Raw genomic sequence first — 14,826 nt, 5'->3', positions numbered from 1 at the left:
TTAATCTTGTTTTCTAGCCCAGTTGTGGTTGTTTTTTGTGGTGTCTTCAACTTTCTCTGTGAAGTTAGATTTAATTCTTCCCCCATCTCTGAGTTGCTGTCACCTCACTAAGAGTAGGCAGATTTAACAGACACATGCATGCACACACATCACCCTGGCATGTTGTTTTAAACCAACTGGTTGTTCCCATCTTCAGGGAATCGAAACTTTCCATTTCTCTCTAACTTTCGTTTCTGTTCAGAGGTGGAGCTAATGTTCACTAGGAGACAGAATATTGAAGCGGGGAGGGACCTACCTGATTGTCCAATAGAAACTTTATTTTTTGGAAGATATTTTGCTACTATTTGCTACGGTGTCTTGACAACAGTAGAGGAAGACTGCTCTAGCAGACAGAAAACAGAAGACAGAGAGACACCTCGTCAAGTTATATTGAACTGAATTCTCCATCCTCCACCTGAACCATGTCTGGAAACAAGAAAGGTAAGACTAATGATCGTTGCAGGATGTAGCTTTAGTTATACAACCCTGTATTGTGACCTTAGTATCATTATATGTTCCCGATAAGAGCGTCTGCTAAATGACTAAAATGTAAACGTAAATGTAATTATTTGGTAACACTTTACAAGAGGTAACATTTGCATAGGGTATATAATTACTAACGGTTATTGAATCACTTATAAATGCATTATGAACCATTAATAAATATGTATATTGCGTTGGTCCAAATAGTGCGATAACTAGTCAGAGCTTGCCAAATAGTGAGCCACTATTTACCTCCAGTTAATAACCATTTACAATTGCACTTACAAATGCTTATAATATTGAACCCTTATTTATCATCATGCAAATGTATGTTCAATGGTTGCACAGTTGAACATTTCTATTTTCTCACTTTTGGGTTTTGGTTTTCATGATGTGTCTGGCCAACTGTATATCCCAGACATTATTCAGTCATATAATTCCTAACATATTACTGCCCTTTACCAGATTATATCAAGACACTTACCACTTCTCTGTGAAAGTTGTTTATTTATAATACATTTGCAAAAATTTATAGAAACCTGTTTTCGCTTTGTCATTATGGGGTATTGTGTGTAGATTGATGAGGGCAACAAATAATTTAAGCAATTTTACAATAAGGCTGTAACGTGACAAAATGTGGAAAAGGGGAAGGGGTCTGAATACTTTCCGAAGGCACTGTAACAGTAGGGCCTTGGATAAACTATCACTGTAAATACTATATCACTGTCCGGCTTTGGATACATTGAATCACTGGATAAACTGTAGCATTGGATAAACTGTACCATTGGATAAACGGTATCACAATCGGGGCCTTGGATAAACAATGGATACACTGTTTCACTGCATAAATGATATCACTGTCCTGGTCTTCTATAAACTGCATCACTGGATACATTTTATAACTGTCAGGGCCTTGGATAAACTGTATCACAATCGGGGCCATGGATAAACAGTAACACAAGATACACTGTTTCACTGGATAAAATGTATCACTGTCCTGGCCTTGGATAAACCGTATCACTGTCAGGTCTTGGCTAAACTTTATCACTGGATAAACTGTATCAATGATGCGGTCCTTGGCAGGTCGAGAAAGCATCAAAAGGACCTAAACAAAGACTAACCTTCTCCCCTCCAAACGTCCCGCAAGGAGCCCTGGAAACCTGTTCTCCCGTAGAACGGGGTGGTGAATATAGTTAGGGTTCCCCTGCCTTGTTGTATAGAGTAGCATCTAATGGGAAAACTGGAGCGCCGCATCTCAGAGCTGCTCGCGTAATGGCATTTGGAGGCAAAAAGTGGAGGCAGGGAGGTTCAGGTCTGTAATCATACAGATCTCCTCCCAAGCATCTGGATCTAGGGTGTAAAACGAAGGCAGGGTGAAAAACGAAGGCAGTAAAGTGGCAGTAAAGTGCTCTGTCTTCCTAGGGAGTGAGGTGCCAATGACGTTAGTAAAATGGGGCGAGGGGCTGAGGTGGTCAGCCAGAGACGGCTCCACCGTGGGAGAGTTGCCAATGGATTCCTTCATATTGTGCATGTCCAGGCTCGGGGTAGAATCGTTGTTACGAACCCCGTGGCTTTAAACGCCTAGGGTGGATGGACAAGAGACCCGTAACATAATTCATGCAAATTAGAATCATGCAAATTAGAATCGTGACGTGGAACAGTGAGAACAAAAACTACACGACAACCATAAACTACCGTCAAACATAAAAGGTTTATTGCTGAACACACGGTAAAGGTTTGGGAGAAAGGGCTGAGCAGGACCCAAGAAATGAAACAATAGTGTAAAACACCCCTAAACTGATCTTGCCTGCCTCAAGAACCGCTAAGCTACTGCTAATCATACAAAAGTACAGTGGGTGGTCCGCTCAGGTCTAACTAGTGTTTTTAGACAGATTTCTTCCTACGGGTAATGTACGCCTGTCAGAGGAACCGATGTGGATGTGGTGGAGGAGTCAGGCGCAGGACACAGAGGTTTCGTCCAACAGTCTTTAATAGTCCAAAGTGCAAAAGAGTAAACACGACCTCGACCAAAAACAGAGGCGAGGGAATTACGCAACCAAGCGTAAACACTAAACACAAAACAAACAGAGCGCAAACACGTAGCTCCGAAAGACAGGCAGACAACAACACACAAACTAACCAATACAAAACAGGGAACTTATAAGACACGTAATCAGAACACAAACAGACACAGGTGTACAAGACAGACCAAAGTAATCACACCACGAAACATACAACGGTGGCAGCTAGTACTCCGGGGACGGCGAACGCCGAAGCCTGCCCGAACCAGGAGGAGGAGCAGTCTCGGCCGAAACCGTGACAACACCCAAGGGCAACTTGCTTAAATTCCCCTTTTCCCAGAAACACACAACAAAGTTACCAAACAGAGTAACCAGCAAATGAGTGAGTACACAAAACACATACTCACATACGGAAAATAGTATTCTCTCAACAAACACAACTGACTGGCTTTTAAACAATGGGATGTGTGATTGAAACCCCAGAAACAGGTGGTGCAATGCAGAGGAATGTCCACTGATTGGTCCACCTCAGCAATCAGCAGACACCCCAACGACCACCAATCAGGAACATACAGGACACCTGTGATTAGGGCAGAAGGAGAGGAAAAACACAAAAAGACACAGGATACCTGTATCCGTAACACTCCCACCCTTAAAAGAGCAAACCACAATGGTTTGCGACACACGTACCATCACAACACCCAAAATTCAACGGTCAACCGCATCCTGACGGGATAACAAAAAACCTAGTTCTTTAAACACGAGACAAAGCATCTGCCAACACATTTTCCGACCCCTTTTTGTGGCGGATCTCCAAATGATAATTTTGCACTACAAGTGCCCAACGCATAAGGCGTTGGTTCTGGTTGTACATCCGGTGGAGAAAAACTAAGGGGTTATGGTCAGTATACACTATCACTGGTAATGCACTGGAACCAACATAAACTTCAAAGTACTGAAGAGCTAACAACAAAGCTAGAGCTTCTTGTTCAATGGTGGAGTAGTTTGTCTGACATTTGTTAAATTTCCGTGAAAAACAACAGACAGGATGGTCCACTCCACTCTGGTCCTGCTGCAGTAGAACAGCACCAGCACCTCTGGCACTTGCATCTACCTCCAGTTTAAACGGTCGTTCAAAATCTGGCGCAGCAAGAACAGGAGTACTACATAAGAGTGCTTTAGCAGTGTTGAAAGCAGTACAACAATCTTCAGACCATACACATTTTCTCGCCGGACTGAGCAAATCCGTTAATGGAGCAACTACCGCAGAGAATTTTTTACAGAAACTACGGTAGTAGCCAACCATCCCTAAAAAGCGGCGTAGCTCTCTTCTGGTGGTAGGTGCGGGAAATGCATTTATAGCTGAGACCTTGGCATCTACAGGGCGCACCTGACCATGGCCGACCTGTTTACCGAGATAAGTAACAGTGGCCTTCCCAAACTCGCACTTTGCTAAATTCAGGGTTAGAGAAGCGGCTGCTAGACTTTCACACACTACCCTTAGAGTTGTAATATGATCAGACCACTCAGTCGAATAAATTACCAGATCATCAAGGTAAGCACTACAATTAGGAACTCCAGCCAATACTGTGTTAACCAGGCATTGGAAAGTGGCTGGTGCGTTCCGCATCCCAAATGCCATGACAGCATATTGTAGGAAGTGATCTGGGGTCACAAAGGCAGAGATGTCGGAGGCACGTGAGGTTAACGGCACCTGCCAGTAACCTTTTAGAAGATCTAGTTTGGTTACATAAGTAGCAGCACCAACAGTATCAATACAGTCATCCAGTCTGGGTAACGGGAACGAGTCGGGCACTGTGACAGCATTGACCTTCCGATAGTCCGTACATAACCTGGATGTCCCATCAGGTTTAGGAACCAGAATGCACGGAGAACTCCAAGGACTTGAACTTGGCATAGCCAGGTTATTCTCCAGCAAATAACCGACCTCATCCCTCATTATCTTTCTTTTAGAGACGTTGATAAGCATGTTGCTTGATAGGTGCAGCGTTTCCAACATTAATGTCATGTTCTAACACATTTGTGCATGTAGGAACATCATTAAAAAGACATGGAAAGCTGTGTAATAGTCTCACAATATCATCTGACTGTCCGTCCGTTAAATGAATCAGGCTTGATGGGAGAGACAGTAGCATCTCTGAATTGGGCAATCTTGAATTGGGCAATCCAAACCATCTCCGTCCACATCATTAACATGACTTCCCACTACAGCCGCAGCAACAATAGAGACAGCCGTCTCGGCCAGTTTCTCTGGACTGTCTATCTGAGTGACGGGTCTGGTGTGGTATGTCTTCAACATGTTAACGTGGCACACACGAGATTGGCGTTTTCTATCAGGAGTCTGTATCACGTAGTCAGTTTCACTTAGTTTCTTTTCATTGACATAAGGACCAGAGAAACGTGCTGACAATGACGCTCCTGGCACCGGCAACAATACAAGAACTTGGTCACCTGGCTGCAGTGAACGAGAAACAGCCTGGTTGTCATAGTGCCGTTTCATCCGTCTCTGTGAGGAAGACAGCGCTTCCTTTGCTAGAGCACAGGCACCATGTAGGCGCTCACGAAAGTGACTAACGTAGTCCAACACATTTTCTTTCACACACAACTCTTGTGATAAAAACTGATCCTTAAGGACTTTCATAGGTCCTCTCATGGTGTGTCCAAACACCAGTTCAGCTGGGCTGAACCCTAAGGATTCCTGTACTGTCTCACGGACAGCAAACAAAACTAGAGGAACTCCCTCATCCCAATCCTTCTCAGATTCCAAGCAATATTTACGGAGCATAGACTTCAGTGTCTGATGCCAACGTTCAAGTGCAACCTGAGACTCTGGGTGATATGCGCTTGACACACGGTGTGACAATAAAGTATGCCAGGTTTTTCTTCTTTAGCTCCTCCTCTGAGACAACACTAGAAAAACATTTAGCCAGGCTAATGTCAACCTTCTGGTTAGCGATCAGCTGCTCACGAGTGACTGGTAACTGTATTGCCTCAGCAACAAGTTCCACATCCTTCTTCCTTTCTCTGGGCTGTTGGTCAGACTGCACCAGCTTACCAGAGGTAGCACCCGAACTATCCTCTGGGTCACACTCTCTGAATAGAATCGTGTTCGACAAATATATCACGTCACCCACTTGTCGTGCTTGAACACATGTGACAGCACAAGCGGGGAACACATCTGGATAACCCTAGTGCCCCCCCCTCCATGTCCCCAGGTGTTGTAGTGCCCCTCCCTCCATGTCTCCAGGTGTTGTAGTGCCCCTTCCTCCATGTCTCCAGGTGTTGTAGTGCCCCTCCCTCCATGTCTCCAGGTGTTGTAGTGCTCCTTCCTCCATGTCTCCAGGTATTGTAGTGCTCCTCCCTCCATGTCTCCAGGTGTTGTAGTGCCCCTCCCTCCATGTCTCCAGGTGTTGTAGTGCCCCCCCCTCCATGTCTCCAGGTGTTGTAGTGCTCCTTCCTCCATGTCTCCAGGTGTTGTAGTGCTCCTTCCTCCATGTCTCCAGGTGTTGTAGTGCTCCTTCCTCCATGTCTCCAGGTGTTGTAGTGCCCCTCCCTCCATGTCTCCAGGTGTTGTAGTGCCCCTCCCTCCATGTCTCCAGGTGTTGTAGTGCTCCTTCCTCCTTGTCCCCAGGTGTTGTAGTGCTCCTTCTTCCATGTCCCCAGGTGTTGTAGTGCCTCCCCCCCCTCCATGTCCCCAGGTTTTGTAGTGCTTCTTCTTCCATGTCCCCAGGTGTTGTAGTGCCCCTCCCTCCATGTCTCCAGGTGTTGTAGTGCCCCCCCCTCCATGTCTCCAGGTGTTGTAGTGCTCCTCCCTCCATGTCTCCAGGTGTTGTAGTGCCCCTTCCTCCATGTCCCCAGGTGTTGTAGTGCTCCTTCCTCCATGTCTCCAGGTGTTGTAGTGCCCCCCCTCCATGTCCCCAGGTGTTGTAGTGCTCCTTCCTCCATGTCCCCAGGTGTAGTGCTCCTTCTTCCAGGTGTTGTAGTGCCCCCCCCCCCCTCCATGTCCCCAGGTGTTGTAGTGCCCCCCCTCCATGTCCCCAGGTGTTGTAGTGCCCCCCCTCCATGTCTCCAGGTGTTGTAGTGCTCCTTCTTCCATGTCTCCAGGTGTTGTAGTGCCCCCCCTCCATGTCCCCAGGTGTTGTAGTGCCCCCCCTCCATGTCTCCAGGTGTTGTAGTGCCCCTCCCTCCATGTCCCCAGGTGTTGTAGTGCCCCCCCCCCCCTCCATGTCTCCAGGTGTTGTAGTCCTCCTCCCTCCATGTCTCCAGGTGTTGTAGTGCCCCTCCCTCCGTGTCCCCAGGTGTTGTAGTGCCCCCCCCCCCCTCCATATCCCCAGGTGTTGTAGTGCTCCCTCTACCCAGAATTGAAATATTTACGTAGTCTGTCCATAAGAGAGTAGGGTAGTTCCTGTTTCCTGGTTCCTGGTTCCCCTCCCAGAGAAATGTTATCTGAGGTTTCACCTCAACTGACCCAGTGATAAGACCCAGTCATAAATACACACAGCTCATCATCGTATTGTTCCTCCATGTTCCTCCAGGATACTCCACCACCTCTCAGAAGCACCGTAACTTTGTCTCTGAGCCGATGGGGAACCGGTCTGTGAGAGACGTACCCGGGATCGGACCTGTACAGGGCCGCAGGCTAGAGGATAAGGGCGTTACCAGGTAGGTTCACTACATAGGAATAGTGTGCCAAATCAGAACCAACCATAGTTTCAGAACCAACCATAGTTTCTGAAATGTCTGGGAACTTTGGTCAATTTATGTGAGTAAATCCACCAATCACTGATGTGCTGCCCCAAGCTGGTGAGAGTAGACAACAACACATCCGCCATAATGATCCTCAACACGGGGGCCCCTCAGGGGTGCGTGCTTAGTCCCCTCCTGTACTCACTGTTCACCCACGACTCCAACGCCATCATTAAGTTTGCTGACGACACAGTGGTGGTAGGCCTGATCACCGACAACGATGAGACAGCCTATAGGGAGGAGGTCAGAGACCTGGCTGTGTGGTGCCAGGACAACAACCTCTCCCTCAACGTGATCAAGACAAAGGAGCTGATCGTGGACTGCAGGAAAAGGAGGGCCGAGCACGTCCCCATTAACACCGACGGGGATGTAGTGGAACAGGTTGAGAGCTTCAAGTTCCTCGGTGTCCACATCACCAACAAACTATCATGGTCCAAACACACCAACACAGCCGTGAAGAGGGCACGACAAAGCCTATTCCCCCTCAGGAGGCTGAAAAGATTTGGCATGGGACCTCACATCCTCAAAAAGTTATACAGCTGCACCATTGAGAGCATCTTCACTGGCTGGATCACCGCTTGGTATGGCAACTGCTTAGCATCTGACCGCAAGGCACTACACAGGGTAGTGCGTACGGCCCAGTACATCACTGGGGCCAAACTCTCTGCCATCCAGGACCACTATACCAAGCGGTGTCAGAGGAAGGCCCTAAAAATGGTCAAAGACTCCAGCCACCCAAGTCATAGACTGTTCTCTCTGCTACCGCACGGCAAGCGGTACCGGAGCGCCAAGTCTGGAACCAACAGGACCCTGAACAGATTCTACCCCCAAGCCATAAGACTGCAAAATAGTTAGTTAAATAGTTAACCAAATAGCTACAAGGAATATCTGCATTGACCCCTTTTGCACTAACTTTTTTGACTCATCACATACACTGCTGCTACTGTCTATTATCTATCCTGTTGCCTAGTCACTTTACCCCTACCTACAGTATACTGCTGCAACTGTCTATTATCTATCCTGTTGCCTAGTCACTTTACCCCTACCTACAGTATACTGCTGCTACTGTCTATTATCTATCCTGTTGTCTAGTCACTTTACCCCTACCTAGAGTATACTGCTGCTACTGTCTATTATCTATCCTGTTGTCTAGTCACTTTACCCCTACCTACAGTATACTGCTGCTACTGTCTATTATCTATCCTGTTGTCTAGTCACTTTACCCCTACCTACAGTATACTGCTGCTACTGTCTATTATCTATCCTGTTGTCTAGTCACTTTACCCCTACCTACAGTATACTGCTGCTACTGTCTATTATCTATCCTGTTGTCTAGTCACTTTACCCCTACCTACAGTATACTGCTGCTACTGTCTATTATCTATCCTGTTGTCTAGTCACTTTACCCCTACCTACAGTATACTGCTGCTACTGTCTATTATCTATCCTGTTGTCTAATCACTTTACCCCTACCTACAGTATACTGCTGCTACTGTCTATTATCTATCCTGTTGTCTAGTCACTTTACCCCTACCTACAGTATACTGCTGCTACTGTCTATTATCTATCCTGTTGTCTAGTCACTTTACCCCTACCTACAGTATACTGCTGCTACTGTCTATTATCTATCCTGTTGTCTAGTCACTTTACCCCTACCTACAGTATACTGCTGCTACTGTCTATTATCTATCCTGTTGTCTAGTCACTTTACCCCTACCTACAGTATACTGCTGCTACTGTCTATTATCTATCCTGTTGTCTAGTCCCTTTACCCCTACCTACAGTATACTGCTGCTACTGTCTATTATCTATCCTGTTGTCTAGTCCCTTTACCCCTACCTACAGTATACTGCTGCTACTGTCTATTATCTATCCTGTTGTCTAGTCACTTTACCCCTACCTACAGTATACTGCTGCTACTGTCTATGATCTATCCTGTTGTCTAGTCACTTTACCCCTACCTACAGTATACTGCTGCTACTGTCTATTATCTATCCTGTTGTCTAGTCACTTTACCCCTACCTACAGTATACTGCTGCTACTGTCTATTATCTATCCTGTTGTCTAGTCACTTTACCCCTACCTACAGTATACTGCTGCTACTGTCTATTATCTATCCTGTTGCCTAGTCACTTTACCCCTACCTACAGTATACTGCTGCTACTGTCTATTATCTATCCTGTTGTCTAGTCACTTTACCCCTACCTACAGTATACTGCTGCTACTGTCTATTATCTATCCTGTTGTCTAGTCCCTTTACCCCTACCTACAGTATACTGCTGCTACTGTCTATTATCTATCCTGTTGTCTAGTCCCTTTACCCCTACCTACTGTATACTGCTGCTACTGTCTATTATCTATCCTGTTGTCTAGTCACTTTACCCCTCCCTACAGTATACTGCTGCTACTGTCTATTATCTATCCTGTTGTCTAGTCACTTTACCCCTACCTACAGTATACTGCTGCTACTGTCTATTATCTATCCTGTTGTCTAGTCCCTTTACCTCTACCTACAGTATACTGCTGCTACTGTCTATTATCTATCCTGTTGCCTAGTCACTTTATTCCTGCCAATATGTACATATCTACCTCAAATACCTCGTACCCCTGCACATGGACTCAGTAGTGGTACCCCGTGTATATAACCAAGTTATCATTGACTCAGTACTGGTACCCCGTGTATATAGCCAAGTTATCGTTACTCATTGTGTATTTATTATTACGTGTTTTACTTTTCTATTCTTCCTCTATTTTCTTTCTCTCTGCGTCGTTGGGAAGGGCCCGTAAGCATTTCACTGTTAGTCTACACCTGTTGTTTACTAAGTATGTAACAAATACAAGTTGGTTTGATCAACCAGAAGTTAAAGCTGTTGAAAATAAGTTTAAGCATTTCCCAAAAATATACCTATACTAGAGCTATACATAGTTTCAGAAAACTTTACCAGAACTTAACAGTAAATTACCCCGTTTTGTCTCTCCCAGGGCTGACCAGATGTTGGGCCAGTACCTGGTGAGTGGTCGAGACCAAGGCCAGTTCCAGGGCTATCTGAAAAATACCACAGGGGCCAACGCCAAGCAACAAAGTGACGCCTACAATGGAATGAGAGAGTGGACCAACAACAATATGTAGAGGAGAGCAGACATTCACTCACTGTCTCTGCTCCTTTCTGCTTTTCTACTCCTTACTAGGACTCTTCAGACCTACCTAGGTCAACTTTCAACTAATTATTAATAAGTCATTATTGATAAGTATTGATAAGTAATCTTGAGTAATCATAAAGTTGATAGTTATCTATAAGACACTGTACTTCCTTCTGTTCTTCTTGTCACATCCTTCAACTAAGACCCTGGGCCCTGTCCCCAGGTTAAAGTGATAGTTTTGGGTGCATTCTGTTTTGGAATAAATCTGGAATTAACTTTTTGTTCTTGTCCTGCTGTATTCTTGATGGCTGCAAAAGTCTTAAGAGTCAACACATTGTTACAGATGTCCTGGTGCTGTAACCGGGACTTCTCTTAATACTAAAATCATAAAAGCCCAATGAAGACGTTTATTTTTGTTACATCAATATCAAATAATTTCTGGTTAACAATTAAATACCTTACTGTGATTGTTTTCAATTAAAAAAGAAGAAAAACAAATGACATTTCTCAAGCAAGAATTTAGCTAGGACTGTCTGAGAGTGGTCTGAGAGAGGGGCCTAATCGGAGGGGCCTAATCGGAGGGGCCTAATCGGAGGAGCCTAATCGGAGGGGCCTAATCGGAGGGGCCTAATCGGAGGAGCCTAATCGGAGGGGCCTAATCGGAGGGGCCTAATCGGAGGAGCCTAGTCGGAGGGGCCTAATCGGAGGGGCCTAATCGGAGGGGCCTAATCGGAGGAGCCTAATCGGAGGAGCCTAATCGGAGGAGCCTAATCGGAGGAGCCTAATCGGAGGAGCCTAATCGGAGGGGCCTAATCGGAGGGGCCTAATCGGAGGGGCCTAATCGGAGGAGCCTAATCGGAGGAGCCTAATCGGAGGAGCCTAATCGGAGGGGCCTAATCGGAGGGGCCTAATCGGAGGGGCCTAATTGGAGGGATGTGCAACCTGAAGACTAGCTGTTATTGGCAGAGAGGAGAGAGGAGGGCAAACTCTCGTTATTGGTCTATTAACTATTGGTAATGTCAACAGGCAATCAAGCTGACATTTCAGGTGATCTTTTCAGACAGCTCTTACACGAAAAGGGCATTATCATAATGTTCACAATGTTATTCCAACCTCAGAGTGTGGAAATAGACCGGTAACTGCCAAAATAAAGGAAACACCAGCAAAGTGTCTTCACAATAATAATAATAATAATAATAATAATAATAATAATAATACACTTTATTTGTTAAGTGCTTTTCAATACATGTAAGAAGATGTTTCAAGTCATAAAATAATGTAATTAAAATATAGCCAAGAGCAGCAATGAACGGGGTTCACAGGATGACAGAAAGAACCAGAACTATCTTCCTTTATGTGACGGGGTTCACAGGATGACAGAAAGAACCAGAACTATCTTCCTTTATGTGACGGGGTTCACAGGATGACAGAAAGAACCAGAACTATCTTCCTTTATGTGACGGGGTTCACAGGATGACAGAAAGAACCAGAACTATCTTCCTTTATGTGACGGGGTTCACAGGATGACAGAAAGAACCAGAACTATCTTCCTTTATGTGACGGGGTTCACAGGATGACAGAAAGAACCAGAACTATCTTCCTTTATGTGACGGGGTTCACAGGATGACAGAAAGAACCAGAACTATCTTCCTTTATGTGACGGGGTTCACAGGATGACAGAAAGAACCAGAACTATCTTCCTTTATGTGACGGGGTTCACAGGATGACAGAAAGAACCAGAACTATCTTCCTTTATGTGACGGGGTTCACAGGATGACAGAAAGAACCAGATCAGTAGGATAACAAACAAACCAAGCATCGATCATGTAGGAACTATCTTCCTTTGTGTGCAGTCATGAGTCTAAATACAACATCTGGAATGATTCTGACGTATGGTTCATGAGGAGCAGAAGATTGCATTTTGATTCTGAGCATTAGCGTTACATACAGTTCCTTGCAAAAGTATTCATCCCCCTTGGTGTTTTTCCTATTTTGTTGCATTACAACCTGTAATTTAAATGGATTTTTATTTGTATTTCATGTAATGGACATACACAAAATAGTCCAAAATGGTGAAGTGAAATGAAAGAAATAACTTTTTTCCAAAAATTCTTTAAAAAAAAATGAATAACGGAAAAGTGGTACGTGCATATGTATTCACCCCCTTTGCAACCAAGATCTGGTGCAACCATTTACCTTCAGAAATCACATAATTAGTTAAATAAAGTCCACCTGTGTGCAATCTAAGTGTCACATGATCTGTCACATGATCTCAGTATATACTGTATACACCTGTTCTGAAAGGCCCCAGAGTCTGCAACACCACTAAGCAAGGGGCACCATGAAGACCAAGGGCTCTCCATACAGGTCAGGGACAAAGACTAAAATTGAGCTTTTTGGCCATCAAGGAAAACGCTATGTCTGGCGCAAACCCAACACCTCTCATCACCCCGAGAACACCATCCCCACAGTGAAGCATGGTGGTGGCAGCATCATGCAGTGGGGATGTTTTTCATCGGCAGGGACTGGGAAACTAGTCAGAATTGAAGGAACGATGGATGGCGCTAAATACAGGGAAATTATTGAGGGGAACCTGTTTCAGTCTTCCAGAGATTTGAGACTGGGACGGAGGTTCACCTTCCAGCAGGACAATGACCCTAAGCATACTGCTAAGCAACACTAAAGTTGTTTAAGGGGAATCATTTAAATGTCTTGGAATGGCCTAGTCAAAGCCCAGACCTCAATCTAATTGAGAATCTGTGATATGACTTAAAGATTGCTGTACACTAGCGGAACCCATCCAACTTGAAGGAGCTGGAGCAGTTTTGTCTTGAAGAATGGGCAAAAATCCCAGTGGCTAGATGTGCCAAGATTATAGAGACATACCCCAAGAGACTTGCAGCTGTAATTGCTGCAAAAGGTGGCTCTACAAAGTATTGACTTTGGGGGGGGTGAATAGTTATGCACGCTCAAGTTTTCTGTTTTATTGTCTTATTTCTTGTTTGTTTCACAATAGAAATATTTTGCATCTTCAAAGTGGTAGGCATGTTGTGTAAATCAAATGATACAAACCCCCCAAAAATGCCAAGGGGTATGAATACTTTAGCAAGCCACTGTATGCAAAGAATTAGTTGTTAATAGTTTCCTTGTTGTTTAAGATATCAATGCCACATTCAGCGTGGTTCATCTTAAGAACGTCCATGATAGAGATGACAAGTTTCACGTTGATAGGTCACTGTGGTCACTGTGAAGTAGATTTGAAGTGGTTTAAATGGACACGTAAAATCAGATTTGATATTTGTCAATAAATCATTGTTTGATCAATACCTTAGCTTTTCTCAAACTAAGTCAAGTCATGTGCTGTGGGCCTACAGTACATCGGGTGTCCTTTTTGTTATAAAAAAATATAATAAAAATGTAGGGGGTAGATCAACTTTAATAATGCAGATAGATTGTAGCTTCCATCAATGTAACTGTCTGCATCACTTCCAAGCCCAATGGTGTCATATGGTTTTAGCATATTATAAAATTATTATTATATTATGTATATTTTTTTGTGTATATGTCTACTGGCATAGTGTGGCATCAACATTCCTTTCTCAAACTCTTTGTTATTGTGATGAATCCAAAGACCACATTTTGGAGTGAATCTGACTTTTAGTCCATGAAAAGAAGAGGTTAATGAGAATACGTTTTTCAAAGTTTACAAGATGGAGTAAATTCTGTCTTGACGGACTTTCTGGGTCCTTGAGGCAAATGTGTTCAGCATGAGGAAAGACCCCTACATACAATGTCAAGTCTCTAAGTCAAACGGGGAGACGGATATGAGGGTTTAAGTGAGACTGCTTATAACAGCGCCACCTACAGGCCAATCTGTGCCATTCTTTTTGACCAGGTTACTCATGGCCTCTAGTTTCTGTGTGCCAAATTAGAAAACAAGTGACCAATCTATGCTGGAGTTATCTGACCATGTCTATGCTGGAGTTATCTGACCATGTCTATGCTGTGCTGTCAACCCCTAAGGAAGGAGAATGAAACAGATAGCTCATTCAAACCAGACATTAAAACCAGACATTAAAAGCATCTTTCTAAAAGTTTGTCTTCAGCAGGGATGTAAAGAGTCTCTGAATCTGCAAGCCTGACCTCCTCTGGCAGACCCTTCCAAAGTCTAGTGGCCCTTTGGCAAATGCCCGGTGTCCTTTAGTTTTCAACCTAGACTTTGGAATGGTCAACAGTGCCCTACCAGCGGATCTCAGGCTGCCTCCTGGCTCATAGGGAGATAAAAGATCAGTGATATAGGACGGGGCTAAACCAAGCCTTTAACGTGATTCATACTATTTTAATATCTATTCTAAAAGTGACTGGTAGCCAGTGT

General features: G+C 44.6%; 1 protein-coding gene across 1 annotated transcript; it reads left to right on the top strand.

Annotated features, from left to right (window-relative positions):
- Positions 1–345: 345 nt before the first annotated feature.
- On the top strand, positions 346–10,731 carry LOC311114914 (barrier-to-autointegration factor-like). Its single transcript, XM_084190131.1, has 3 exons — positions 346–480; positions 7,100–7,226; positions 10,293–10,731. Exons 1-3 carry the CDS (start codon positions 462–464, stop codon positions 10,438–10,440), a joined length of 294 nt encoding a protein of 97 aa, XP_084046257.1. The 5' UTR covers positions 346–461; the 3' UTR covers positions 10,441–10,731.
- Positions 10,732–14,826: the final 4,095 nt, after the last annotated feature.

This window comes from Coregonus lavaretus (assembly GCF_964263955.1).
Source record: "Coregonus lavaretus genome assembly, contig: HAP1_SCAFFOLD_425, whole genome shotgun sequence".
NCBI classification, from domain to species: domain Eukaryota; kingdom Metazoa; phylum Chordata; class Actinopteri; order Salmoniformes; family Salmonidae; genus Coregonus; species Coregonus lavaretus.
This window is presented reverse-complemented; position numbering and strand designations above follow the sequence as displayed.